This window comes from Empidonax traillii, unplaced genomic scaffold, assembly GCF_003031625.1.
Source record: "Empidonax traillii isolate 1590-97213 ecotype Southwest subspecies unplaced genomic scaffold, ASM303162v1 scaffold72:size2462915, whole genome shotgun sequence".
In the NCBI taxonomy this organism is placed as follows: Eukaryota; Metazoa; Chordata; class Aves; order Passeriformes; family Tyrannidae; genus Empidonax; species Empidonax traillii.
In genome coordinates, this window is record NW_020955265.1 from 578648 (window position 1) to 605833 (window position 27186).

Below are 27186 nucleotides of genomic sequence, written 5' to 3' on the forward strand. Positions count from 1 at the left end.
TTTTTCCTCTGGGTCGGTTTTCAGCTGCACCTCTCTCCAGATCCTGCCTGCCAGACAGGGGCACAGGCATTAGCCCTGGGAGCGTGCAGCCAGAAGTAAACTCCCCTTTGGCAGCAGATCCCAGCACAGGCTGCAGTCTGAGTCAGCGGCACCATCTGATACTGGTGGCATCACAGGGCAACACGACCCCGAGCCACCTTGGGATGTGTGTGCCTGAGCTGAGCGTCTGCACGTGTATGTGTGACAAGGTCCGTGGGTAGGACCTTAGTCATAGACATAGCAGAACAGTCCCTGCAAGCATGGAAATTGGTAAACATGTGATTTTTGTCCCGACATGGTTAAGCTTCTGCACGTTGCTGTTATTAGTGCATTTTTTCCTTTTTGTGGTCCAGCCCTCAAGACCACCCTGAGCTTTTCAAGGGATATGTTTGGCAGCTACAATTGTTTGCATGCCAATTGGATTGCATTTTATACATCAGCAGCCATGCCTGGAGCAGTTTTGCCTGATCTTTTGACTTCTTTTTGTGGTGACCTCTTCTTTTGTTCAACTGCTACATGCTCTGATGCCTGTCAGTCTGTCATGTGCCAGGGAAGCAGCAACAAGACAGAAATCCTCCAAGGATTTTTATTTTCCTTTTCCACATGAACTCAGACACAACAAGGAGGTTCATGAGGAGCACCCCGTGAACAATTCAGCTCTTGTTGGACAGTGTCCTCTGTGTCAAGCAGTGGGCTACCAGGAGCTTCTGGGTTGACAGCTTTGGTTTGTCTGAGGTCACAGTCATGCAGACAACTCAGCCCATAAAAAAACCGATCTCTTGCCATTCCTTGGAGATGATATTGGCTAGTGGCCCTGTGAAAGTTTTTGGGTTTGTACGGGTCCTGCCCTTGCTGTTCAGTGATTTGGGTGTGCTCTCTAACACAATCTCATGCTGCTATAGGCCACCCCTTGACACCATATAGTGTCTCAGATCAAATTCATATCCCATACCACATGGTCAAAAAGATTGTGCCTACCTTTTCACAAACCACAAGACACTGCTAGGACCAAACCATTCCCTGCAGACACATCAGATACTTTCACACGGGTCTGCTCACTGCTCAAAATAACTTCATGGATCACAGGTAGTGAGGACTGGGACTCACATGTTCTCCTGGGACCCACAGGAACCTGATGTGAGGGGATCCAGCACACTTCACCCACTCCTGCACCCCCTCCTGCACTTTACCCCGTAAACAACATACATTCTTTCCTCTGGATATATGATTTGCTTACTTACACCCAGGAGACGCCTTAACAACAAGAAGCTCATGAGGGACCACTGTCACTGAAGGCATGGGATGAAAGCTTTTGCAGAGAAGGGACAGGAGCACTGCTGCATTGCTCCACGGTCCTGCTCACAGGTGCCACTGAGGCTGCAGCAAACTGGGAGGCAGACAAGCACGTCAGTGAGAAATGTGTCTGCCTTTGGCACGTTTTACCCAATGAAGGAAGTGTGAAACACCTTGAAGTAGACATAAATTCTGTTTCGACTTGATTGGTACTTTTATTGCCCATTTTGTTCGAAATGACAGCTAGGCCTAAAATATCCAAGTTAACGTATCATAGCAATAGAATTTCCTCTTTTGTCGTACCATGAAGGACAAATGAATGATCTAGTCTTGAAAAAACATTTAGTACCTTCAGAAGACTCTGAAACAGCCCTTGGTGGTTATTTATAGCAGGTGCACATTGCTTTGTGATGCTCTGAGGTCCAGGGTCTGCTGTAGCAGGAGGATGCACAATCTGGAGCAAGCTGTATTTGCTTATAGCTAGTAAACAACAGCATTTATTGTAAGCTATCTTCCACTGCTGTTTGCTACTCACTTTTAAATACTACTTACTTTCTCTGCCAGAAAACTACACAATTAGTACTAGCAATCAGAATAAACTGCACTCCTGAAATAATTTCCGCTGAAATAGAGACCCCTCCAAAGTGAATCACTTGAGCACTACATAGCTGTGCTAGGGTGCAAGCAGGGACAAAAGAAAGACTATATTGGAGCATTCTTGAAAGAATTGTCATGTTTCCCGTTCTTTCTCTTTTTGCTTTTTAGTTGAATCTTCCTTTGCGATCCTTTTCCATCCTTTGGCTCTAGTTCAGAACTACTTGGGTACATATTTAACTTCAAGCAGTTAATCATGTGCTCACGTGCTTTGCTCAGTTGGGACTCTGGTTATTAAATACGTACTTCATATCAGGAAAGAGGGCTCTGTATGATAGTAAGTACCTACCAACCTCGCCCTTTGGGACTCTGGGAGGTTACTCCAAACCTTAGACTAAACAGACTTATTCAAGAGCATTACAATTGCTATTTTCCCTGAGAACTCATCATGCTGTCAAAGTATCAGTTTTGGTCAGTATACACCTCATTCTTGAGATGGTCACTTTCTGTGTCCTCTCAAAGTCAAACCCTCTATAGCATTCAAAGCAAGAGGTAGGAAGAGTTTTTTGCTAGCACATTAGTTTCTCTCTAGCTGTGTGTGCAGCCACACTGCATTAGCCTAAAGGTACTTTTGTGCTTATGTGCCTGTTAGCAGGTACCTCATTCAGCTGACTACAGTTTAAAGTGAACTGGGTCTGGCAGAGCACAAGCCTTGCTTTCCACTGCACGTTTCTTTAAGAAAGGCTGTCCTGGTACTGCAGGTTCCTGGAGGGAGTGAAGATCTATACCCAGAGCTGGGCATAGAGCCACTTTTGCAGGGAGAAAAGACTCACACAGTGCCATCTGCCCTGTAAAACTTTTTGGCAATGTAAACATATGCATCATGTCTTCCACATATACATAAAGAAAAAGCTAACATCCCTTGCTAAATTACACCCATTTTCCCCCTAGATTTCACTCCACTTGCATAGATACTTACAGAAATGCTAAATATTGTATTCTTTGACTGACTTTAGCCCCTGTCAGTTTTAACAGGCCCCAGTTAGTACGCTAACAGGAATGCGTGTTTAATGCTTTGTTCATGATTGTGCAATGAGGATGGAAAAGCTGTAATGACTGTTCCATGATGCAGGGTCTATAAATAGAGGACATGGAAAAGGATGCTCTCTAATGCAGTATGTTCTAATCAATAACAACAAGCTGGCTCCAATTATGTTTTATTGTCTCAGAAAAGTATTTACATGGTATAACAGATGTGAGTCACAGCAGTGCTTTTGGTTAGGAGTCAGATTCACTTAGGAATATTTGAGGCTAATGGCTATTGTATTCTGCACTCAGGCACTGCACCATTGACTGCTCTTGCTGCAGTTAATATTTAATCCCTTCACTGAACTTGCACCACTTACATGCAAGCACTCTTCACAAGAGCGCACTCCAAGGCCATAGGAAGCAACAGGTTCATGTCCTAGCTAGATGCAGACCTCAGCAAGCTTATGAATTCCTTGTATGGGGAAAGTGTAGAGATCCTAAGTGCATATGATCCTTCAAATTCTTTTAAGTAAAGAGAAAGATGACAGGTCAAAGTGATTTGCCCAAAATTGCATAGCAGATGAGTGGCAGAGAGAGGAAAACAACCTAAGTTCCCTAAGCCTTGCACTGTTAGGTTTGACTGCAGACCTTGGGTACCATGTTTTGTTTTCTCAGTTGTCTGAGCTGTGTTGCATTAACCTATATCTATGGCAGACTAGTAATTGGTACACAGAAGATTACTGGAGATACCCAAGTCTTGGGTGGTACCTGGCAATTAACCACAATTTAGTCATGTGGCAGAGACCTCACATGTCCATATGAGCTGGAGAAAAACCTTCATAGATCAACCTGCAGATACTCTGAACATAAGTAAATAAAATCCAAATACTGTGTACTTAATGAGAACTTGTCCTGGGAGAAGCACATAGTTTCAGCTTTCAGCCATTTTCCCTCTTCAGAAGTGAGAAACACTGAGAAAAGATGTTTCATCTCTCTTTCCTAACAGACTTAAAAGCTTGGCTAATAATGCTTTACAAAAAAAAACCCCTTCAGTTATGTACTGCAATATGGTAAGTACAATTGTAATTATTATAATTTCATATATCTATTTTCCACAGGAGAATTTACATCCCTGATTTCTTCAGAGCACTTAATGCTTTCAGACAACTAGTGAGGATGACTTTTCAAGAGGTGGAAAGCAGGGAGGCAGAACAACTTTGGTGTTTCAGGAGAGCATTCAGATTTATGTGGAGGTTGCCTGAAGCAACTAATGGTATAAGCTTCCTTTTGTTTCCCTAAAATGACAAATTTTAAGACCCTTGTGTTTTCTTGCTTTTTTTAAACTGCTAGGCAAGGAGAGAAACATGAAGAAAGAGACTGAGAGTCAGTGAGAGAAATAGGTGGCAGCCAAGACCGAAATGTAAGGTAGGGTCAGAGGTAAATCAGTTACTTATGTCTTGGACACAGTTACCCTTTGGTGAGAAGAAACTCACTGCTGTCAGTAAGCTGGAGACATCAGAAGCCAGGACGTGGAATTACCCATTAGTACATTTTTGGTAGGCTGGATTCTAAAATAGCTTTGCCTTTGAGAAAGGTGAGGTTGGCTTGCTCTGGTCTGTGCCTCTTGACTGTTGAGATTATGGACTTACTATGTCCTGGGGAGTTGCTAATGTCTGGAGCCCGATTTCCAGAGAAACTGTGCATTATTGTGTTTTATGTTTTGCCAGAAGTTGTGGGTTTTCCCCTCTGTAAAGTATGTATTGCTTAAATAGCCAAAGCAAGCACTAGGTACCAAGTTACACTTGTACAAGGATTGTCTAGTGGTTATTCTAACACAAAATGAGAATTCACCTTACCAAATCATTGCTTGCCCAATGCTTTGGGTATCTAACATACTGCATAGCATGAGGTGTATTTAACTATCATGGTCAATTGGTCACATCCTCCTCCTCCATTGCAGACAACATTACCCAGTTTCACAGGCAGTGCTGAAACCCATAGAGACAGAATGACCACAGCTTTTTGAATAGCATCACCAGGATAAATATGTAAACGTGCAAGGTTAGAAGGTGGTTAGACCTGATACTTGCAATACCAGATCATAGCCAGTACCTCCACTATGATCTAGTCATGCAGAAACGAGTCATTGTTGACCTCTTGAACTTGGTGAGCCCATGAGTTCACATAATTCATCCCACTGTGCAGTAAAAAGTTTTTTATTATATTTTTGCACAGCTACAAGAAATGCAAGTGTAGGATGCCTCTTGGTGTGATAAGTTACACTAGAGTATTTGTAGATTCAGTAGTTACACTCATTTTGATTATAAAGTTTCTGTCAGTAGTTTCTACCTGATTCTGCTTACATTAGGAACTTTCACCACAACATTTCCTCATCCGTTCTCATGGATGGTCTCTATCTCGTCTATTTAATGCTTTTCATGCCCACGAATTCTATCAATATATGCTTGTATGTGTCTGATATGATGCAGTCCAAATCTTCCCTGGTGCCTCCAAAAAGTACTCCACTAGGTTTGTATTTCTCACATTAAAATGCGTGTCTCTTAGTGTTTTGATGTTTTTAAACAATTGCCCAGCATATGATTACACTCCTACTTTATTGTGTCTATCCAATTTTAAAGGGCATCTTTTTTTGGAACCCTACCTTCGCAGACTAATAAATACAATCTGGTAATCTAAGAGAACAGTTCACTTCCTGAAACAAATTTATTGACTTAAATACTTCTTTAATGAATCCACAGATCAGGAGCACTAAACAGGATCAAGGGCTAAGCAATAGATTTCTATACTGTATTTGCCTCCTTTAATTATCATCTTTAAATGGAGAGAGGGTTATATTTTACCAAGCCAAGGTAGTTAGCAAATGTAATGAAACTGTATTACACTAATTTCATAACAGTGAGTTTCAGGGTAGGGCATAACCTATCTTGTACCTGTACAGGCTGAACTTGCAGCCCTGCTTTTAGCTTGACCTTAGGCTCCTTTCAAATATCACTCACCCTACATCGGGTAGCTTTTCTAGGAAGAAGTAGGGAGATTATTCCTGGGTGGGATCCTGTCGGCAAGGCACGTGGTTAACCTGAGGGCTGATTCTGAGTAGCTGTGCAAGTCCAGCCAGTGAACTTCTTATGAGCAGGACTTTTACATATATGTTTCAAGTGCAGCTTTCAGCTAGATGTTTCCTGATTTAGTTCTACTCTTTTATTGACCCTAAGAATCTGCTAGTATTTCCACTAGTCATGGGCAAAACTCCCGTGGACTTCAATGCAAGTTAAAAACGTCTACAGAAAGAGACATGGCATTTAGTCTGTGGTTTGGTCTCACATTAGTATTTACTGCCCACTGCTATGCAAAACAAAATTACAAGTTTCTAAAAGGAAAGTTCATTCTTTTGCATGTGTGTTTTCTAACCACGAGTAACAAATAGACATGGTAATTTCAATGTCTGCAAGTGAATGTCTGGAGCTTCTTGAAAATCATCTTTCAGAGGCAGAATGTGAACCTGTAGGACTCACTAACTGAGATCCAGGTGGTAATTCCATGACAAAGCTGTGTTGATGTGACTCAGAGACAACTGCAAAGTGACATTTGGTGACTGATCATCTCTCAGATCAGTGTGTGCCCGAAGTCCACTTTTTTGCGTGGATGTGCCCCAGGGCATCTGTAATTCATGATAGGAATTACACAGATGCTGGCATAAAAAACCCCCAAAAAACTCTACCCAGTCTATAGCAGTGGTGAAAAGAGCTGATTTATGTCAGAATACAAAAAGAAGATGATGGAGAACAGCATGAAATATACTCTGTGTCATTTGATAATTCAAGGAGAGTTTCTTATGCAAAACACATTGTTTACTCCTGTCTATTTTGAGAGGACAGAATGGTATTGGAGACAATTCCAAAGCATAGTTAAAGGCAAAGCAAATTTCCCCTTAAAGAATGCTTGAAAAGGTTGGGAACAATTTCTTAATCTAAATAAAAAAGTTTGAATAAAAAGAAACAAGACTAAAAGCATATAAAATGATGCAAAGTTAATCAGGAAGAGAATGAAGGCAACTTCCTGAAAGGAAGTTTTCAACCTGGTTTTCTTTCCTAAATGAAAGAAAGGCAGGTTTAAAAAAAATATACATTTTCACCATATGCACAGCTAACCTATGTTGCCATTAAAGCAGACTCCTCTTAATGCAGAAAGGCGAGTTATGTGTATTTACAGCTTAGTTGGTGGGGAAGTAGCTATAATGGTGGATGTGAGAGGTGTGTGTTCAATTTCTTTCTCTACCCTGTAATCTGTTTGGCTAGAGAGGGATGAAAGACAATACTAGGCAGATGCTGAAACTTTTGGAGACCGGAACCCCATGAGAATTCTCTGGAATTCCACAGTTCAATGCCTTTAAAACTTTGGCTCTCTGTGCCTCAGCTCTCCAGCTACAAAGTGGGAGCCACAGCATTGCATTCCAACCAAAACATACGAAAGAGACAATCCATCAATGGGCGCAGATATATATTTCTGTGACCAAGAACCGGAGAAACATTATCTTCAGAAGGAATTAACCCATGTTCCTACTTCTGGGGTTATTTTTGGTTGTGTTGGGTTTTTTTCTGGTTTTGTTTGGTTTTTTTTCTCTCCCTCCCCCAAAGTACATGATGCTGTTGATGCTGCCAAGGTCTAGCTGGGCTTGTACTACAGCTGCAGCCCTGCTTCTGGAGGAGGTTAGTCAGATGCCAGAGCGTCAGGAGGGCAGAAGCAATGCTTGATGAATCTTGCCTGCAGATCAGCATTCCTCTCTTCTGCCTGTGTTCTTTAAACTTCAGTGGCTGAACCCATGCTTTCCCTCCAACATGGACCTTCAGTAACAAAGCATCAGACAGGGTAGCAAAGTGACCTCTGAGTGAATCTAAGAACCAGCCATTCTCAGTGTGCTGGTCCTTTACTTCCATGCAGCGATATAGTGCTGAAACTACAAGTCCCAGTGTGCATTAGCACATCTTTATCAAAATGGAACATTGGTTGCCTAGCAGTTAAATATCTTGGCAACAAAATATCTATACTTATGACTATGTGAGCAGACATTATCTGATTTGCTATTGCTGCCCCCTCTAAACTGTGTTTGAGATATTTGGGTACAGCAAAATTCAGAACTCAGGAGGTTCAGAGTACCAAAAAGCTACTAGATTCACACCCGAGGAGAAAAAAAAGGGGATGCAACACTTATTTGAGTGATGTATACACTGATATATAAATCACACAGCAAATATCAGAAGACAGGATTTGGCATTATGTCCAACCATGCTTGAATAATCAGGTCAGTCTTATTCGTTGCTGTTATAGTCTCTCTTGCAAATACTAGCTTCCTTGTTTTATTCTGATTCACACAGGCCCCACAACCATCTGCGATTTGGCAGCCTTACAGAGTCAGAAAATGTCAGCAGGAGAGGGGAGGGGTGATTAAAGAAAAGAGACAGAAACTTTTCCAGCCCTCAGCTTGCCTGCTTTTTTAGCACGCTTTGTGTGAGCTCTGCTGGCAACACCTACAATTCCTTTCTTTCATTAGAACATCTGATTGTGCTAACTGGGGCTGCCCAGCACTTGATTAAAGATGTGTTTTTGACTGAGACTGTGCAATTAAATGTGAGACTTGTATGGATCCAAGACCTTAATCAGGGGCAGGAGAATAAAGTGTTGCAGATTTGGGACCTGCTGCAAGGAATCTGCTAAATCATACTGACAGTCACAGACCAGTCCGGTTTGGAATCCAATATGCCTTGTATGTTAAATTCAGCAATATTTTAATAACTTTATCCACTGCCTTGACAGTAAATTCTTTTGATGACAGTGCAAGACTGTCACAGCTGACCTTTGCGAAACTCACCTTTTCCCAACACTAGGACTAACAGTAAATTTTACCAAAATGCAATTGGGACATATTTGTTAATCAAACTAAAAAATTCTCTTTGCATCTGTTCAGGTTCTTCTTTCATGGCTCATCTCTCACAAATTTAGTAATAGGAAATGCTATCTGAAAATTGATCTTAAACACACAGGGCATTATCCAAACATGGAAATGGTTTCTAACGATTTCGGTGGATTTTGGATTTGTTACTATTCCTTCTGCACCGAAAAGGAGTTCCTGTTGTCTCTCTTCTAGGTCTGCAGGGTGACTAACACAATCTAAACGACTACGCAAGTGTCTCATTCACTCCTGTATAAATAAGGAAGCACTAGGCCCCTATTTCAGAATTTCACCTAGTGGTTTGAGCAAGATCAGCTAAGGCAGGTCCTGATAGCTCAAAAAAACTGACCACAAGTCCCCAGAACTAGAGTCCCATGATCCATCTTGATACTTTTTATGTTCTTTGGATTAAGCCATAAAACTAATAGTAAGCATGTAGTTGTTAGACCAGACATGTATGTATAAGAATCTTCCAGTGGAGATCACACATCCATCTTGAAAAAGGACTCTTAAGATTGTATATATAGATTTATAGAACTACTTGCCTGATTGCTACAGTTTTATAGGTAGAATAATCTTGACAGAATTATCAAATTACTGGAAGTAATGACCAAATCTGTAAAAAATTCTTCCCTTGCTATTCTAGGAAGCCTACTACAGACTGTAGTAACCAGTGAGTTACTCACTGTGAACTCAGCCCAGGCAGAACTGGTACCTCCTCAGTCTTCAGTGAGATCTACAGTTAATACAATATAGCCCTGAACTACTTAATAGATTGGTATTTCATGTTGGGGAGGAGGGAGAAAGAGGTGTAGAGAGCCTGAGGAGCCTGACATCCCACATGGAGAAGCAGGAAGCAAAGCTCAGGGAAGAGGTTTGCTTTGTTGTCTTCTCAACATCCTAGTCACAGACCTGCCACTGACCCTTGGTACAGATCACTAGGGACTGGTTTCTGACCTCACTTGGCTGTTCTGTCTTTGGCTATAACAAATCAACCTGTTGCCAGATCTGTTGCAGTGTGTGTACAGGAACACCTTACATGCTGTTTCAAGCCAGACTTACACGTTATCAGATTTGACCAACTCTGGTTGGACAGTGGTGACAGAAGGTCTTCTGCACTGCAACAAAAGCATGTTAATGGCACAGTAACATCTTTGGACTGGAGCACTGTTGTGGGCTGCAGTGAGCTGTCACAGCAAGCACAATTATTCTGGAACAGTAGCAGATGTCCCCTCTCACCAGTTGCCTCCCTTGCCTCTGTGGGAGGCACCCACATTTGCAGGAAGAGCTGCTGGAATGAATCACAGAAGTCCCTCGCCCAACACAAAATCATCCAGGTTTTCCCTTCCCCAGCATTAGGTAAGTTAACATCAGTCTGAGTGTTTGGCTTGTTAGGTGATGCAGGTTTCACTCTTTTAAGGGCAGTAGAAAAGAGCACGGCACTTCTTACATTGCTACAGCTGTGTCTGCTCTGATCTGCTTCACTTCCTTCCTCCCACTTACCCCCAGGAAGTCAGAAGTTCCCTGATATTTCTTTTTCTGCTTCATTTTCCTGCACTTCAAAAATGGGATTGTTAATGCTTGCTCCACAGGACTATCAAAAACACAGCCAGAAAATAAACATGTATCAGTGTGGTGCTTTAAAATCTCATATCTAGCACACTCTCGCACTGTAAGCTGCTTGTGGAGAGAAGATTGGTCTTCCCAATCTCCAAGTTTATTACTTAGCTGGATCACAGTCATTTATTCTACCTCCAAACAAAATGTAGTGATCAGAAGTTCTTCTTGCATGATAGAATTAAAGAATTTTGCAGATCAAGGCCTGTCTGAAATGATGGGGTAATATCCCCTCCTCTTGATTCAACTTAAATAGCTGTGTGTGTAATGAAAACCAAATTCCCTGTATCTCTGTCAAAGAAATAAGAAAGCCAAGTGTGGCATTTCCTTACTCCTGACCTCCTACAACTGGCCTTTTTTGTAATACAGTCTATGGTGAGTAACCACTGCCATGAAAACCAGTTCAGTTAGCAGTGACTAGGTGTGTACAACAGTGTTTCAGAAAGAGAAGTGTGGATGTTGGGGTTTTTTACTGTGTTTAGGAAAATAAACACTGTAAGCGTCACCCTTCAACAACCCTTAACTTGCTGTGGGTGTCAAGAAGACTGTTCTTTTCTCCTGACTTTCTTGGTCAATAGTAACAGCAAGGAGTTCTGGAGCAAAGATGACAACTAATGACAATAGTATCCACTTGTGGCACAAGAGCTGATTTCAGTTCAGCTCTACCAGTTGTTGCTCTTTAGGGAAGTTGGTGTAAACCTGGGAATCCAGCTATAAACACAGAGAATTACATCTAATGCTCCTCTGTACAAGAGGAGGAGACCATTCCCTTTCCACATCCATCTATGCCAATAAGTCGTCAGCGTTGAAACCTGTGCAGCAAAGCTGATATCTGCTTCCTTGTTTTTAATAGAGATGTCCCAGATGTGGCTGGAGCTTGGACTTTTTTTGTGGGTTTTTTTTTTTGGTATTTTTGTTGTTGTTTATCCTGCGCATTCATGGCTTTTACACAGTTGGTCTTACAGGCTGGAGTGGTGATCACCAGTGTGAAATATTAGCAGGAAATTTTGAGCTGCATGAAGTGCTCTGAGATTAATTAGTCTGCACATTGGTAATACTTATACATGCATGTAAAATTTGAAGTTTCCCTCTGCAGCCATTCTAAATTCAAACTCTGTGGGAGGTAACAGGACTGGCAGATTAATGTGAGATTTGGGTTTGGATTTTGGTTTGGATTTTAGGGAGGTTCAAGCAGCAATTAGATTAAAACAGAAGTCTGAATTTGAAGATTCAATTCCTCTCCAACTTTCAATATATTTCTGTCAGACACAGCTTACATTTGACCCCTGTGTGCCAAGTGAATGAAGTGAATCCAATCTTCCTGAACTGGGGAAATCTTTACTGTTAATTGAAGTCCTTTTTCTACAGCGTGTCTTTCTCCAAATCACAGGACAATGTAGGGAGGGAAAAATATAAATATACTCACACTGGCCCTGTAAAGACGGAGTCAAACCTATAATGTTTGAACAAAATAGCATAAGAAATGACTAGGACTGCTATAGCTGTTATGAGTGATAAATGACTTGGTTCAACTCCCTACCCTAAAATGTCTCAGCGCTTCCTTTTACTGGGATTTTTATTGGGATCCCAAGTCCAGTGTCACACCCTTGTTTCTTCCATTTTAGCTAAGACTGATTGTAACTGTTTACAGGTCTCACTCTAGTTTCCATACAGTGCAAAAACAAGAAGGAAGCATTAAAAAAAAATTGATCTGTATATATATCCATATGATGTGTACATATCTGTGTGTGTACAGACATAAAAGGACAGCAGGCACTCTGAATCAGTGAACTTTGATTTTCTCAAATGTTTCTCAAATGATCAGAGAGATGGTGGCTTCAGCATTATATCAGCCTGGTTCTTCCAGATATATATATATATATATATGTATACCTCCTGTGAGACAGTTTAGACCAAAACACATGCAGGGTGGCACTAAACAGCATCCTAGGAAAAACAGAGTATCTAACACATAATTACTCATAGGAGGCTGTGCAAACAGCATAATGCTACTTAAATCACCAGACCACTGTTATCTTCATTTCTGAATGTTGCAAACTACTTTCATCATCCACTTTCCACTCACTACAGCAGAAATAAGTTGGTTTATTTCCCAGAGTCAAGCTTAAAGAGACAGTCGACTTCTAAAAACCTTGGTGGGCTGACTGCAGATCACTTTGGATGAAGACTTTTAAAGAATTTTAAGTTTGTCTTGGCCCTTTGTACATCTAGTTCAGCTTTTGGCCAACTTCCAGTAGAGGATGACGAATTCTTCACTTTCTGTCCCAACTGCTGTGAAATTTTGCTGTAAAATGAATTAAAATTGCAGAAACCCATCCAAGAGCTGGTTTAAAGACAGATTCCTGCATAGAGGAGGAAACAGCTTTTTCTACGCTACAGTAGGAAAAAACCCCATGAAACTGTTCAGCCCCAAACGGGCTGATGCAGTGCTTGTTGCAGAAAGACCCCAAAAGGCATCTTTCTCTGGTTTCTCACATCTTCTCAAACATGATGTGTTTTGCAGGTCTTGAGGCCTGCAGAAGAGAAGCTGGAAAGTGAAGAGAAGCTTCCACACAGCTTTTTTTACCAGGCCTACTTCTCTTTAGGTGGCTGAATGGAAGGAATAAAACTACAGAGAGGAGAAATGGAAGATCATCTTCTTTGCATGGTAAAAACTATTTAATAGTAAGCTGTCAAAGTCTCATCCATGTACAGTGAGACCAGTACCAGTCATTTTGCAGTGTCTAAGCTAGAGGCACTGACAGGACTTTTCTAACTATCTCTATTTCCATTTTTTTTTTTTTTTTTTTTTTTTTTTTTTTTTTTTTTTTTTTTTTTTTTTTTTTTTTTTTTTTTTTTTTTTAACCTGCAGTACATGAGGCAAAATTAGGATCAGAGCTGTAAGGTAGGCTTATATTATTTGGAAGGAAAAAGTGACATGCATAAGCACATTTCTTTCATTAAAATATTTGATTGTATTTACTTATATAAAAGTGAGATTTCAGAAACTAGTGGATCTCATTAAGTCACATATTGTTTTTAATGTAAAGCATTTCAGCACCATTCTTTAGGAGGAGTCTGTTTACATACAATATTAGACATCATTTTTCTGTATGTACTATGTGTGTGACTGTGGTACTCCTATATACAGTAAATAGTGTCATATGGCAAAAACAGCTGCACTGGGCATGTGGGATTTCCTGGAGGATAAGTTCCTAAGATATGTGTGTGTGTGTGTGTGTGTGTGTGTACACAGAGATGTAACAGCATATGAGCCAGTTTGTGAACTGGCTTGTTCAACTTAGATCTTACCATCTTATCTCATTTGGTAGCCAGCTACTTCTCGGAGCAGGTATTTTGGTTTCAGAAGAACATCTGTGAGACTTCTTATCAGCAATAACTTGGGTAGCTCAATTGCTTTTAGGTAAATTTGGGGGAAAAAAAATTCCCAGACTCCCAAAATGATCAGAATATCTTTGTGGAAACTAGAAAGATTCTGCAAAGAAACAAGCAGACTGTATGTACACACATATCTGTCTGTGGTGAACTTCCAACAACAATATCTTAAGCAGCTCTGCATCATATATGGTACCAGAACAGCTGATCTGCTGCAGATGTCTCTTGATATAGCAGTAAAACTCGGTTTGATTTTCTGTGTCACCATGACAGTTGGCAGTGGTCATGTTTGCAGAGTTCACATATGAATGTAATTTTCTTTAATGAAAGTCCGTTTCTACTGTGAATATGATTTAGAAATTCTTCTAGCTGCAGTAAACTACCTCAGGGAATTTTGAGGGGCACTGACAAAAGACTATGTAGGCACATCTGCCACAGGCAGTAGCATCCCTCCAGGTGGAAGAGCAATCAGAATCAGGCTTCTCAGCATTACAATCCCTGTGACACATTAGCAGGTTAGTAGAAGTCTATGCATCCACTGAGACTCAGTTTTAAAGAACCTCTGGCTTTAATGAGGTGACTAGTCAAGGGATTTTAGCTCATCCCTTAACATCAGCCGGCACAGCTTGCTTACTTGTATTACATACCTTAGGCCTATTTGTGCTGTGTCTGCTCTCTTCTCCCAATTCATATTGGGATCAAATCTACTCTGTAATACAAGGTCACATTATCTCATGCAATAGGGTGGAATATTTTGGGCTTACATATTAAATAATCTGATTTAAAAGTGTAAGATGTATTGACTCCCCTACAGTGTCATTTTTCAATGCATCTTGACCATACACACACACAAACATGCACCACTAGGAGCAAATAAACTCTGGACCCATAGAAACATTGAAGATTGCAGGTACTAAAGAAAAGGCATAAACCACACTTTCACTTTGATTGTGTTGAAGATTCAATCTCTCTTACACCATGGAAATTCTGATACAATACTTTTTAGAGTAAAAGAGTTAGCAAGGCTCCCTTAGGCATGAGCTCCCAAAGCCACACAGCAACTGCATCAACTGTACACATCAGAAAGATGTCTCTGCTGATGCAAGTACTTCACAAACAGAAAAGATGCAAGGGAGAGGGGTAGAATCAAATCTCAAAAGCAGACTAATCATAACTTCAAAAAACAAAATTTTGTGTAATATATGCCACTAGCAGTTGACTAAGAAAGTGCATTTTCAGTGATGCAAAACAATAGATCAAGATCTAATATATTTGTGAATGGCAGTAGTAATATCAGAACCTTTTACAACAGGCTGTGCAAAAAATATTTTGGCTGTAGTACAGATAGAAAGTCCTATGGTATGACATATACATACAGACCAATGGCAATAAACCACATAAAAATACACATCAACTGGAAATTGAGAATGGGTGGAAAGACCAGAGAGGCTACAACGGGCTTTGATTTAGTGCTTTTAGAGTAAATGCTTTCCACCTTCCAGTTTAAAGAGCATGTACACAACCAAAGACACCATTACAGAGGAGTCCAATAGAGAATATCAGCAGTAAAATGGCTAGAGTTGTTTGTTACATTCTCAAAGCCAAAGAAATTCTTTGCATAGCAGCACTATGAGAATTGCATAAGTTCTTGCATGCTAGGAAATTTAAGGTTGGTCCAGAAATAACAAACCTGTAAGGGAAATGTCCTGCATTCTGTATTGCTGTAGATTTTTGCTAAAATGCTGTTGAAGCCATTTGGATACAAAATCCCTATTTACAGAAAAAAAATTTTAAATAGACAATTGGAGAAATAGATTGGTGTTCTGAATGTTCTGGAAAATTATATTACACTGATTGGCAAGTCTTCCCTATATGTAACAGCCAACTCCCTTACAGTGTATATAATAGTGAAAGATAATTGTGTTGTTGGTAGAGAACAAGCAGAGTTCATCCCTTCAGCAACATTTTAAAGATACATAAGAAGTCTATCACTAACTCTGTAAAGACAAAACACTTACTGGAAATGTACTCTGAGTTTGAGGAACAATACCAAGGGGTTTTACAGGAAACTCTTTTTCTCTACTCCTGCCTCTAGCAAAGGCTGAGTCAGGCCATTTTTAAAGTCTCCAGGTGGCCTGCTCTGTAGCATGTGCAAATAAGGTCTAAATGATTCTACTCTGTGTGCTTCTACCCTGCCCTGTTCCTCCCTAAAAGGGTCTCAAGGAACAATTACGGCTCCATCTCCCAGCATGAAGGAGAATGATGCTTTCTGTCAACTAAGTACCAGCCAGCTGATTCCTGGCGGCATCCCCATTTCAGTGGGCAGCTGACTGTGTCTGCACGCCCATAGGCATGCAATAAAGAGTTTTAGATTCATTCAGAGTGCAAGTAAGAAAAACATATATCTGCATTAAGACTTCAGACAGCATATGGAGGAATAATATTAAAAACCAATTTTAAAAACAGGCTTACAAATCTCACCACCTCCATAAGTGACACTAGGATTAATAGAAAGGTCAAGTTATAGTTAGATCATTTATGTTTCTTGCATGAGTGTGTGTGTATGTGTAGATTTCCTTGTCAGAAATAATACAGGGGAATGAAACCCAGCAGAGCTCTTCCCCCTATAGCAAATAAGTGAATGAAGCCATTACTATGGTTCAGTAATCACAGCTATGGGAACTAGAAAAATCACCACAGTCCTCTGGCCCTGTTATGGGTGCAGCTGAAGAAAATATTTAAACATTGACAGTGGTAATTTTCTAAAATGAGTATGTCCAACTAGCCACCTGCAAACCAAAATCACCAGTTTTGATACTTTTGGGCATCAGAATCAATGTCTGTAATTAGGCGGACACAGAAAATCTTGACAAAATGAACTTGTCCTTGACCTATTAGTTTATTTCAAAAACCTTCTGTTCATTAAACTTACATACATCAGGGAATGTTGTCGATATTTGATCCTTTCTCTGTTATTCAACAGTGTGGTCTATGTCAAAGGCAACCAAAGAAACTGAAGGGAACTAAAGAAACACCTTCACTGACTAATCAACGGAAATGCTTTCATAGTTAACAAAATGCACCACCATTTTTCAGAACAAAACTACTTAACTTTACCTTAAAGGTAATTTAAAGTGTTATTTCAGTCATCTCTGACTGAAATAAAGAACCATTTTTTTTTACAATTCTTTCATATTACTCTTTCCTCGGCCCTAGGCATTTAAAGCTGGTCAGCTACTTAGGCATTAACAGGTCAATTTGCAAGGCATTTTGGTTTGCTAATTTCCACAGTTAGATAGAATATTAAGCCATGTTCCAAATTTACTGTGAATCATCTCTAATTTTTCTAGTGCTAAGGAAGTTAATGCAGTGCAATCTCTAAATTAGGGCAAGCAGGCAAATTTATAGAACTCTTGATTTTTCACCTAAGCACATAGATTTCTGTCTCTATACAAACTGTATAATTTTTCCTCAAGATTTTCTGTCCTTGTATCTTTTCCAACAATAACTTTGCAATGTTTGAGTAAATTTTGATGAATTGTTGATTGGCTTGAAGTCTTCCTATTCCCACTATTGTAGTGGGATAGACTTAGAAAGGACCAGAAGTCTAGATAGGACAAATTACTGTGGGCATAGTTGTGCCAAGCAGACAGCCACAATGGCGTGACAAGGAGGGATTTACAGCTCTAATGCCTGCTTGTTCCGATACTGACAATCCCAAACAGTTAACGATGCTACCATAAAGGCTATATTGCTCAGAACACATGGCCTCCTCTTTTCTCTCTCTTCAAAATCAAAGCTAGTGTAGAGGAAAGAACAATAAGGTCCTAAAAGGAAGGAAAAAGGCATGAATTCTCAACATGACTGGAATAGGACAACAGATCACTACCAAATTAAGCACAATTAATTTTCCCTATATTGCCACATATACAATTCACTAGGACAAAAGCCTACACTCTCTCTTAAATCCTTTTTACATTCACAGAAAAAGATGTGCACATTAATGAATCCCGGGATGATTTTTAAAATTCCTTTGAACATCCTGTGTTTCTCTAGGAGAAGAAAAGTTGTAAGACAAGATCAGGCTGATGTTGAAGAAGTGCCTCTTTACTCCTTTTAACCTAGACATGCTCCTTAAAGGTAACATTTATCATCATTACTGCACTATGTATCCAGCAGCAGCCTAACAGAGGGTGCAAAAATTCCAGGATGATGGACACTGTCTTTCTGAAAGTTCAGAGTCTGGGAAGCATCCATGTTTTGTTCACGCTGTGGGAAGGAACAAGCCAGGCTCTGTGTATGTCATTCAGATGGCCCATAATACCAAGTCAAGTGATGGCAAAAACATACTTGCAATGCCACGTGTCTAGAATTTTGGGCACAATTGTGATCATACCTCGATGCAATATTTCCATACTAGATGCAGTTTGTTGCCAGAGTGCAAGTAAACTTCGTAACTGACTGCCACGAGTCAGTTGGGGAGCAGTAAATGAGCAAGTGGCTCAGGCACTCTAGTCTAGGAGGAGAGTAAAAAAAGGAGTGTGGCTGCAGCACTGGGAACAGCGGCGTTTGTTCTCCTGCCTTGAGTGAAAGTAAACAAGTCCATTGTTATTTGACTTTGCCAAACCTCAAAGTATAATGCTAGAAGGAAAAATAAGTTTTACAGATTTAAGCATATACAACCCTTTTCTTCCCTTCATAAATTGTATGTTACAGTAGTTGAAATTACCGAAGTGTTTACAGTATGCTATATATAAAATGGCACATTTAAGCTTTTTAAAGGGATTGGAACATTTCAGAAATGTCTCTGGTGCTGAAAAAGGCTAATGTATTACAAATCATATAATATTTTAATTCAGAAAAAAATATGTTTGGGTATTTTGACTAGCATAAGGGTTAGGAAACCGAACGAGGATGCCATGAAGCATGACTGACAAATCAGTCGAGCTAGTCTGCTTCAGATACATATTGTGCAAGGCATTATCGCTGCAATCAGTCACAAAAAATGAATATTTAAGTATTTTTTACATTAAATACTACGCCTGTGAACCTATGTAAAAGATATACAAAATATAAATGTCATCAGGACTGTATATTTCAAACTTTTTAAAATAAACATGAAGTATATATATATATATATGTAGGCATATAGGTTGCAATTTCAATGTCAACACTAGCACAGTTTGTCTCTTCTAAATACAGGCCTGTATACTTCCTAGTCCAACACATGCACCTACACACACATGATCATGCATACAGCTTTACGTTCTGCTGTTTGCAGAAGAGTCAGAATATACAGCACTATACATTGTTTCAACTCAAAATTGATTGGCAAATTAAGGAAGATGCCGTTCAAAATTAATTACTTGTGAACTACTACCCAAAAAAAAAAAAAAAAACAAACAGAGAAAACCAGAGGTATAGTTATTTCATCTCAATAAAAACACTGAAGACCATGGTGATGATGACCTAAGATTCAGAATGCTTTGTCCAGCATGTGGCGGGGGTCACTCTTGGACAAAATACAACAGTGTGGAACTGGTTGCTATGACACATACCAAACACAGTTATAATGAGGCATAGAGCTTTCACAACACCATCCAACCCAGCTCTGGGTTCAGACTACTGAGGTCTCTGACCGAAAGGAGACAGAGCAGTTGTACACCGTTCTTCTCACAGCAGGGGGTGCTGACGGGGATCTAGATGCCCATCTGGAAGGTAAGCGTCGATTTGCTGGCCGAGCAGGACGGGAAAAACCCTTTTCACTTGAACATTTAGCTGGCACACAGATCTGGAACACAGAGGCAATTCCTTGGTTTAACAAGTTACGGCTTTTGCGGAATGCAGTGGGAATGCAGGAAGACATTTGCGGTGACCTCAGAACAGGTGGTCGGAAGCTATTAAAAGGAGTGCAGTCATGTACAGAATGCAAAAGAACAGCTATTTCTACGTACGGGGATTCTCACATCAGTTGTGGTTTAAAATACATGGAGACAAGTGTCAGGCACAAAGAAAGGTATAAAATGTTAGTTCAAGGCAAAACTGACATTTACCTCTTGTTTCTTTTAATTTTTGGAAGGTTTTTTTTGTCAATGAACACTGCAAACTGTTTTAAGTATAGAACTCAGAATACCATCTTATATTACTGAAGAAAGATCTACATATTTTTCAGGTATTTTTTGATAGATCCTATTTCAGCAGTCACATAGTCTGTTAAGAACTCTTTTTCCATTTGTTCAGTGTGAAGCTGTTTACACTTGGTAACTAATTCAGGATGCTTACATGTAAATACAGTGTTATGTCTACCTGCAGAGCCTTAGGAAACCCAACAGATTTTGATCATAGCTACAGTGATGTGAAATGGAAATAATGAACATAAACCAAATGCCTCATGCCATGTATAGTTCCTTACAGCTCTGTGACGTGAATGGTGCTGGACCTAAAATGTTAACTCCTAAACAGGCAGTATTCTACACTTTGTACGGATAGAAATGACAATATAAAGTGTGAACCTATGGAGAATTAAAATCTAATTGGCTTAATAAAGTTATTTTGGGCTTACATCAGTATAAACTCAGTCATTATTTAGTCATTATTCTTTCCTCCATTGATGAAAAATTGTTTTCCTGTCAGAAGTTTATTGGATGAAAAAGAAATCGTAAGCTTCATGGGTTTTTCCTTCTTTGCTGTAGCAAAAATGTGTCTACTAAGCAAGAGATGTTGCTTCACTGCAAGGCTGTCAGAAAGACATGCAGAAGGAAATCGGCATGGTCAGATTCTCAGCTGCTTAAATCCACATAGCTCCACTGAAGTCTGTGAATTTGTGACAGTTTAAAGCATACCAGCTGACAGTCTGAACCCATTTGAGTTTCTCAGCTCAAAACACACCTGCCTTCTCTTTTTTGAGATTCTAAAGGGCATATCTATTTGTGTTTGTTGCCCAAGGAGCACTTCACGAAAAAAAATTTTCTTCCTTTGTGGACTTTTACAGAACCTGCAATTTATAGTATATTTTCCAAACCATCTGTTTCTCTCTTCATTAAGAAAGAATGTTGGCAAAGGAAGTATTTCTAAACTTCTGCAAATAAAATTCAGCCAAATACAAATTAATTAGTCATGCCATGCTCTTCTGTTTCTGTGAGCCTATGTTTGAACATATAGGAGAAGCTGGTACTGAGACATGAGTAAGAGGAGGTCACTTCATTACTGGAAAATTTATGGAGTTACAATACCTCTTTGTCATAGGCAGTTCCAAGGAAATCATGAACCAAGCAGGACCCTGGATACTGAAGAATGCTACCTAAGTCCTCTAGAGTTTTGGACATGGCCAAGAGTGCTTAAGCCCTTTGAGAAGGCTTATGAAATACCAAAAGGAAGGAAAGATGGGGTTAAAACTCGATTGCAGTTCTCACTAGTTCAATCCTTGCCTAACTGCATTGCAGTTAAAATCTAGCTTTAGAGAACAACAGCAGGGATCAGAATCTGGCACACATCTCCACTCTTGTTCTTACTTATATGCTTCTGCCCTCCTACAGCTCTATGATCTGCAGAGGAAATGCTCCTGATTCATCCAGTTCCTGGTTTAAAATGTTTATTTCTACATAATTATTTACAATACAATGTTAATCTGCCTAATTTTAGAATCTGAGGCTTGGTATGAAACTGAATTTTTCTGGTCTTGCCACTCTTATGAACCTTACCTCTGGTAACTTCTGTCTCTCTTTTCCTTGCTTGAGTTGCTGCCCAATATGCTTGGCTGAATTCCTCGGAAATTCTTGCTTTTCTTGCTCAATCTGGAGCATTTCTAAATACTGACTCAGTTTCTCACAACCCCCATCAGTGAATTCAGAATTTGCCTGTGTCCACTTATCTTTGCAGCATTTTGCATTACATGGAGAAGTCACTGTCGATTTTTCATAGGTTTTCAAAAGCTTCTCAACAACGCCATAGTTCGACCTTGAGTCAGCTGAGCGCGGGCGACCGGATAAATTACTTGGTCTCCAGTCATGCTCCTGAAGCATGTGCCTATAACCACTAGTATTTGGATGTCCATTCATTTGTTTTTGTTGCCCTGCTGTCCTGACAGCTTTGCTGGGGTTGCTAGCTTCTTGCTCCTTGGCTGCAGAGAGTTTGGGATTTGAAACACAAGATGTATTTACAGTTTCTGTCCTGCTAGTAGCAGAGTCACACAGTGGGCCACAGGGTTTGTGATCTTCTGATGCTGTTTGAGGCACCTGGTTTTGTTGCAGAGCATTGTTATGTTTATCTGTGTGAAATACAGTCCGATTAAACTCATCGATCTTTGCTGCTAATGTTTCATTTCTTTGGTTCTTTCCCAAAGTATGTCTGGTGTCTTCCAGAATGTCATTGTGCAGGGTAGCAGGGGCATAAAAGTCATTACTGTAGAAAGGGCTGCTGTGAGACTTGGGGTTTTGTTTCTGATGCATCTTGTTGCTTTGGGCCATATTTCCGTCTGAACAACTCTTTTGGGCTGACAGTTGGAAAGGCTCACTTCTATTGTCTTTCCCAAGTTTGATCACATCATATGCCCAAGTGTTGTGGCAGAAACTTGCTGGAACATTGCACTCATTTTTGGTTACAGGTATTGCAGCAGTTACCATCACAGGAACTTTCACAGCCTGCCCTTCAATTGCACAGGCTGCTGCAGATTCATTCTTGTTTACAGGTGAAGAATTCCTCAGTTTCCCTCTACTCCAATAGTCCTGAACCTTACAATTGCTTTTGATGCCTGGGTCTCTTACTGGTGCTTCAGAAAGCTGTACAACTGTAGAAAGTGAGTTTGTTAGGTGCCGAGAAGTGCTCCGTGGAGGAACTGGTGGAGCTTCTTTCTTCTGCCAAGGACTGAAGTCTGTTCCTATGTCACCAGTAAGACCGCCATAAGACATGTTCTGCAAAGCCTCGGTGGAGCTCATCAGATTCTTCCTATTATTATGTTCCTCTGTTTCAAAAGCAACTGAAGTCTGTGATTCATTGCTGGACACATGGTTCATCTCAGGCAGAATAACTGTGTTTTGGGTTTCCTCAAATTCCCCCAGGAAAGGAAGTGACTTCATTCTGGAAATAACAGGAGAGGTGTTTTAGAGATGAGCAATAAGGATCCCTCCAGGGGACCTCAGCACGGATTCCTTCTCCCCGTGAGCGGGCATTTTAACACTGTCTGCCTAAAGAGATTTGGGAGCAGTTTTGCTGCAGCTGATACACCCAGTATAATTGAAACATACATGAAGAATTTGAAGAAATATCAAAAAAAAGTAATTTGTATTCCTTCCCTTTGCCACTATAATTCTTTTCTTGAGTTTTTTAGGTGATTTTTCATTTTCTTACTTATTCTACCATAAGGACAGGGGGATCTTGCGAGTTCTAATAACTCCCATGAGTCTACCTGACTATAAAGTGACTGAAGGAAGCCTCAGGACACAGTGCCTCCCTTGTGTAGGTCTCCTAACCTTACATATGACAGTAAAAATGTCTTTTGAGATCTGTTAAAAAATCACCTTCAGAAACTGCATCAGCTATGAATCTATTTGCTTTAAAGATACAAACACTAGCCCAGCTACAATAATAAATTAGTGACATACAGCCAAGTGACAGCATGGGGGAGTATAAGAAGTCCCTCTTCTCTTTGTGAGCATCTAAGAAGAGCTTGCCATGATGCACACTTCCATGGGGTCTCATTATAGCTAAGACAGCCTTCCTCAATCTTTTTCATGAGCACCCCATTACACCAGAAATTCAGTCTTACCTGAGGATTTCTGCACAACTTGAGGGGAAGTCTGGTATTTAGCTTGCTAAAGAAAACCACAAATATTGAATTTTTAACTGATGGTGGAATGTTCATTTGCCATACCTTTCAGGGGCTGACTTGCTACCTTTCCATTAGTACAAATGTATGGTGGTTCTTCCTTCTCTTGCCTTCTTTGCACTCGGGTTGCCAGTTCCTGTCATATCCCCCATGCTTATGGCTACATCTGGGCTTTAAGAAACTTCCCAGCCTGACAAACACATACAGTCTTGTACAGAACTGCATGAAAATGGGACCAGGGCAGATAGAACTATCTGTTCCCTTTGCCAATCCTCCATATAGCCATTAGAAAGAAGTACAATTTCATCTCATAGAAATACTAATTTCAATTTGTAGGTTCTGTAGAAAAACTCCATTTTGCTAATAAATTTCATTTGAATGTTTTATGCTGAGCACTGAAACACTAGGATGGTAGGACCTGCCCAACTCCTAATAACTCCAACAGCAAACCCACCTTTTAAGTGAACAGCTAAAGGAGCACAGTCTTATTATTAATTTTATTCCTCTAATATAAAAATTCCAAATACGTTTTTACCTTCTGTGGTTGGACCTCTTTCGAATTTCTTCTTGATAGCTGCATAATTCTTCACTGACTCTGGCCAGTTCTTTAAGAGCCTTTATAAATATAAAAACAGTCCTTTAATACAAGTGTTTTAAATGGTATCTCCAGAATTATTTTGAAACTTGTGGTCATTCGCATTTAAGACTCACAGCAAAGTGGCACAAAAAAAAATACAAAAGTGCCCCCATATTAGGAAGAGAGGTAAAGAGCATGCTGTTAACACATTTAAATAGTGAGAGGACACTCACTGACAGCAAACTGAGGAGGAAGTAGTGACTTGCTGGAAAGCTAAAACCAGGGAGATCAGTTCTTTAGGTTAACCTGGCAGGCCAAAGTCCTCAGTATTTTCCTCATCCTTTTACTGAAACATGCTCATACTTACTACATTGAGATCACCAATATAATTCTTGGTATTTTTCTTGGAAGGTTTGATGCTGTGGCTGTCTTCAAGTTCCTCATGGTTCTCAAAGGCCAGATTGTCCATTAACAGAGTATTGTTTCTGCTCTTGGCTCTGGTTTCTTTATATTCATGTCCTGTTTTACTGAGGAGACTCCCTTTTTCCATTCTGTCATTTTCCACATTGTGTTGAAAGTTCAGCTCCACTGTGTCACTCTCTTGCAAAGTAGGGGAATGCATGGACAGCTGCAGCATCTTGCTCTGAATGGCATTGTTATCACGGACATTCATATTGCTCTCCCTTCTAAGTCTTACCTCCTGGTAGAGCTGAAAAAACAATAGAACCTTCTATTAAATCATGGTATTCTAATGAACTTTATGGTAAAATACATATTTATCTTCTTTTGTTCACTCAGTAGCAGTGATTGGAAAGTTTTTTTATGTGTTTGTAGAAAAGTGCTGAGTCCCCTAGTGTGACAGCTCTCACACCATTATTGTCACAGGATAAGGAAAGGGTTGTTACTATTCACAAAGTCTTTGCCATGGTTTTAACCGTGGTTGGAATTGGAAGAGATCTCATGAGATTAATGGCTCTGCCTTGAGTTGGAAGCTGTATGATTGTCTTCCAAATAATCTTAGTGCACTATGTGGTGGACACAGCCCTGATCTGACGGATAGGGAATGTGGGGAAATGTGAGGGAAGGAGAGGGTTCTGGCTATGTTACAGCCTATTAAAGTATATTAGTTGAAGGAGGGGAAGTGAATTCACATCAAATATAATGCCATCTGCACTAGAGCAAACTTTTCTGGTTCTTAGGCAAGTGGAGTTCTTCCCTCTGACTGGAGTGATAAATCAGTACTGCAGAATAGTATTTGGCAATGCACTGTCACAGTCTTCTTTCATGCTATCTGCTGAGATCCAGTGGTTTCATTTGTAAATGAAAAAGTGTTAATTCCTGTCACCCAGCACATTCAAACTAGGAACCGTGATAAATTATAAATTAGAAAAAATAGCAACATCATAAAAACCTCTTCTGCTTACAGTATAATTCCCAGTGCCAAGAATCCCATGGCTCTTTATAAACATTCATTCTTAACTTGCTCTTACTAAGAAAGAACAGAGCATGCACCTCTGAACAGCCATCTGCCTGCCCTCTCACAGTGCACAAGGCCATCACAACAGCTTTTGGAAGGACAGTGAAAAAGAATAACAACATGAAGAACATGTGGCTATTTCATGGGTAGTGCTGTAGATGAGAAGTATTCTCACGTTCAGAGACTTAACACTTGACCTCATCCTAGGCTTTCAGATTTCACTTCCAAAGCCCAGCTGCTCATGGAAACTGAGGGCTGAACTTTGCCATTTCCAAGAAATGAGAGCTTCATATTGATTCAACATAGCAGTAAGAGGGAAGGACAGCATCCGTAACTATAATATCATCTCCTAAACCACACAAGTCTTCCTGGAGGAATCCAGGAATTAAGTCAGGTTTTGATGGGATAGAAAAAACTACCAAATAAAAATACAAGCTGATAAGGCAGCAAAAAATTTATTGAGGAAATCCTTGTACAGATGATGGCATTTAAAAGGTATCTATCTCCCCTGTTCTCCAGGCATGTGGCTTTTGGAGAAGAAATGTCAGGCAACTGAAATCAAGGGCAGCTATGACACAACTTAAGAGGGGACCTTAGGTTATCAGTAACCTTGGGGTATCACCTACAGGTTTGTCTGGTCCTGCAGTACACAGCTATTTGCTTATTTCTCTTCCCCTCAGCCCCATTCCATTCTCTCTCTCTTTTTCTGTCTCAGTCATGCTTTCCTAACCCATATGCTAATAAAGAACATGATGAAAACAGTCTTTGTTGACATTGCCAGAACTACTAATAGCCAGAATACCTTTTCATTACCATCATTCAAAAACACTTCATATACCTAAGAAAATGAAGTTCAACTATGTACACAGATCACATTACTAATTTTTGGAGTATTCTCACCTTGGCAGCGAAATTAGTTACAACTCCACAGAAAAGTCCTAACACAAAAGGAAATATGTGGCAAAGACCAACATATCTGCAAGTAAGAACTGCAGATAAAATATAAGAAAGCTGACATTATGGATTTATGCTGCAGGCTGGTTTAACGGGCAGTGTATGCCTGTGATTCCTTTGGCTCTGGCCATTTCACTTCTCATACTTTCACGTCAGCAATCTCTGCCATACATTCCTGTGTTGCTCAGCCACAGGACAGTGTTGGCAGAGAACAAGAAAAAACTGATCCATGTGTATATTAGATGAAAAATGTGAAAAGCTCACAAATGAAAAAACTTGCCTCTATATGTTGCCAGACTCATATAATACATTATAGTGCCAGAGGGTTCTGCTGCAGGGACAATTAAAAGAGAAATAAATAATTGCCATAACTATTTCTGGAAGGAGATGCATTGCAAATGGCAGGGAGTGAGCATTTC

The 27186-nt window shown here is 40.1% G+C and overlaps 1 protein-coding gene across 1 annotated transcript; it reads right to left on the reverse strand.

The window, feature by feature from the left end:
• Positions 1-16816: 16816 nt before the first annotated feature.
• Positions 16817-24688, reverse strand: KIAA0408 (KIAA0408 ortholog). Its single transcript, XM_027880544.1, has 4 exons — positions 24570-24688; positions 24295-24374; positions 21637-23011; positions 16817-19727 (listed from the first exon to the last, which is right to left on the reverse strand). The coding sequence occupies exons 3-4, from the start codon at positions 23008-23010 to the stop codon at positions 19554-19556; spliced, it is 1548 nt and encodes a 515-aa protein (XP_027736345.1). The 5' UTR covers position 23011; positions 24295-24374; positions 24570-24688; the 3' UTR covers positions 16817-19553.
• Between the last annotated feature and the right edge of the window lie 2498 nt (positions 24689-27186).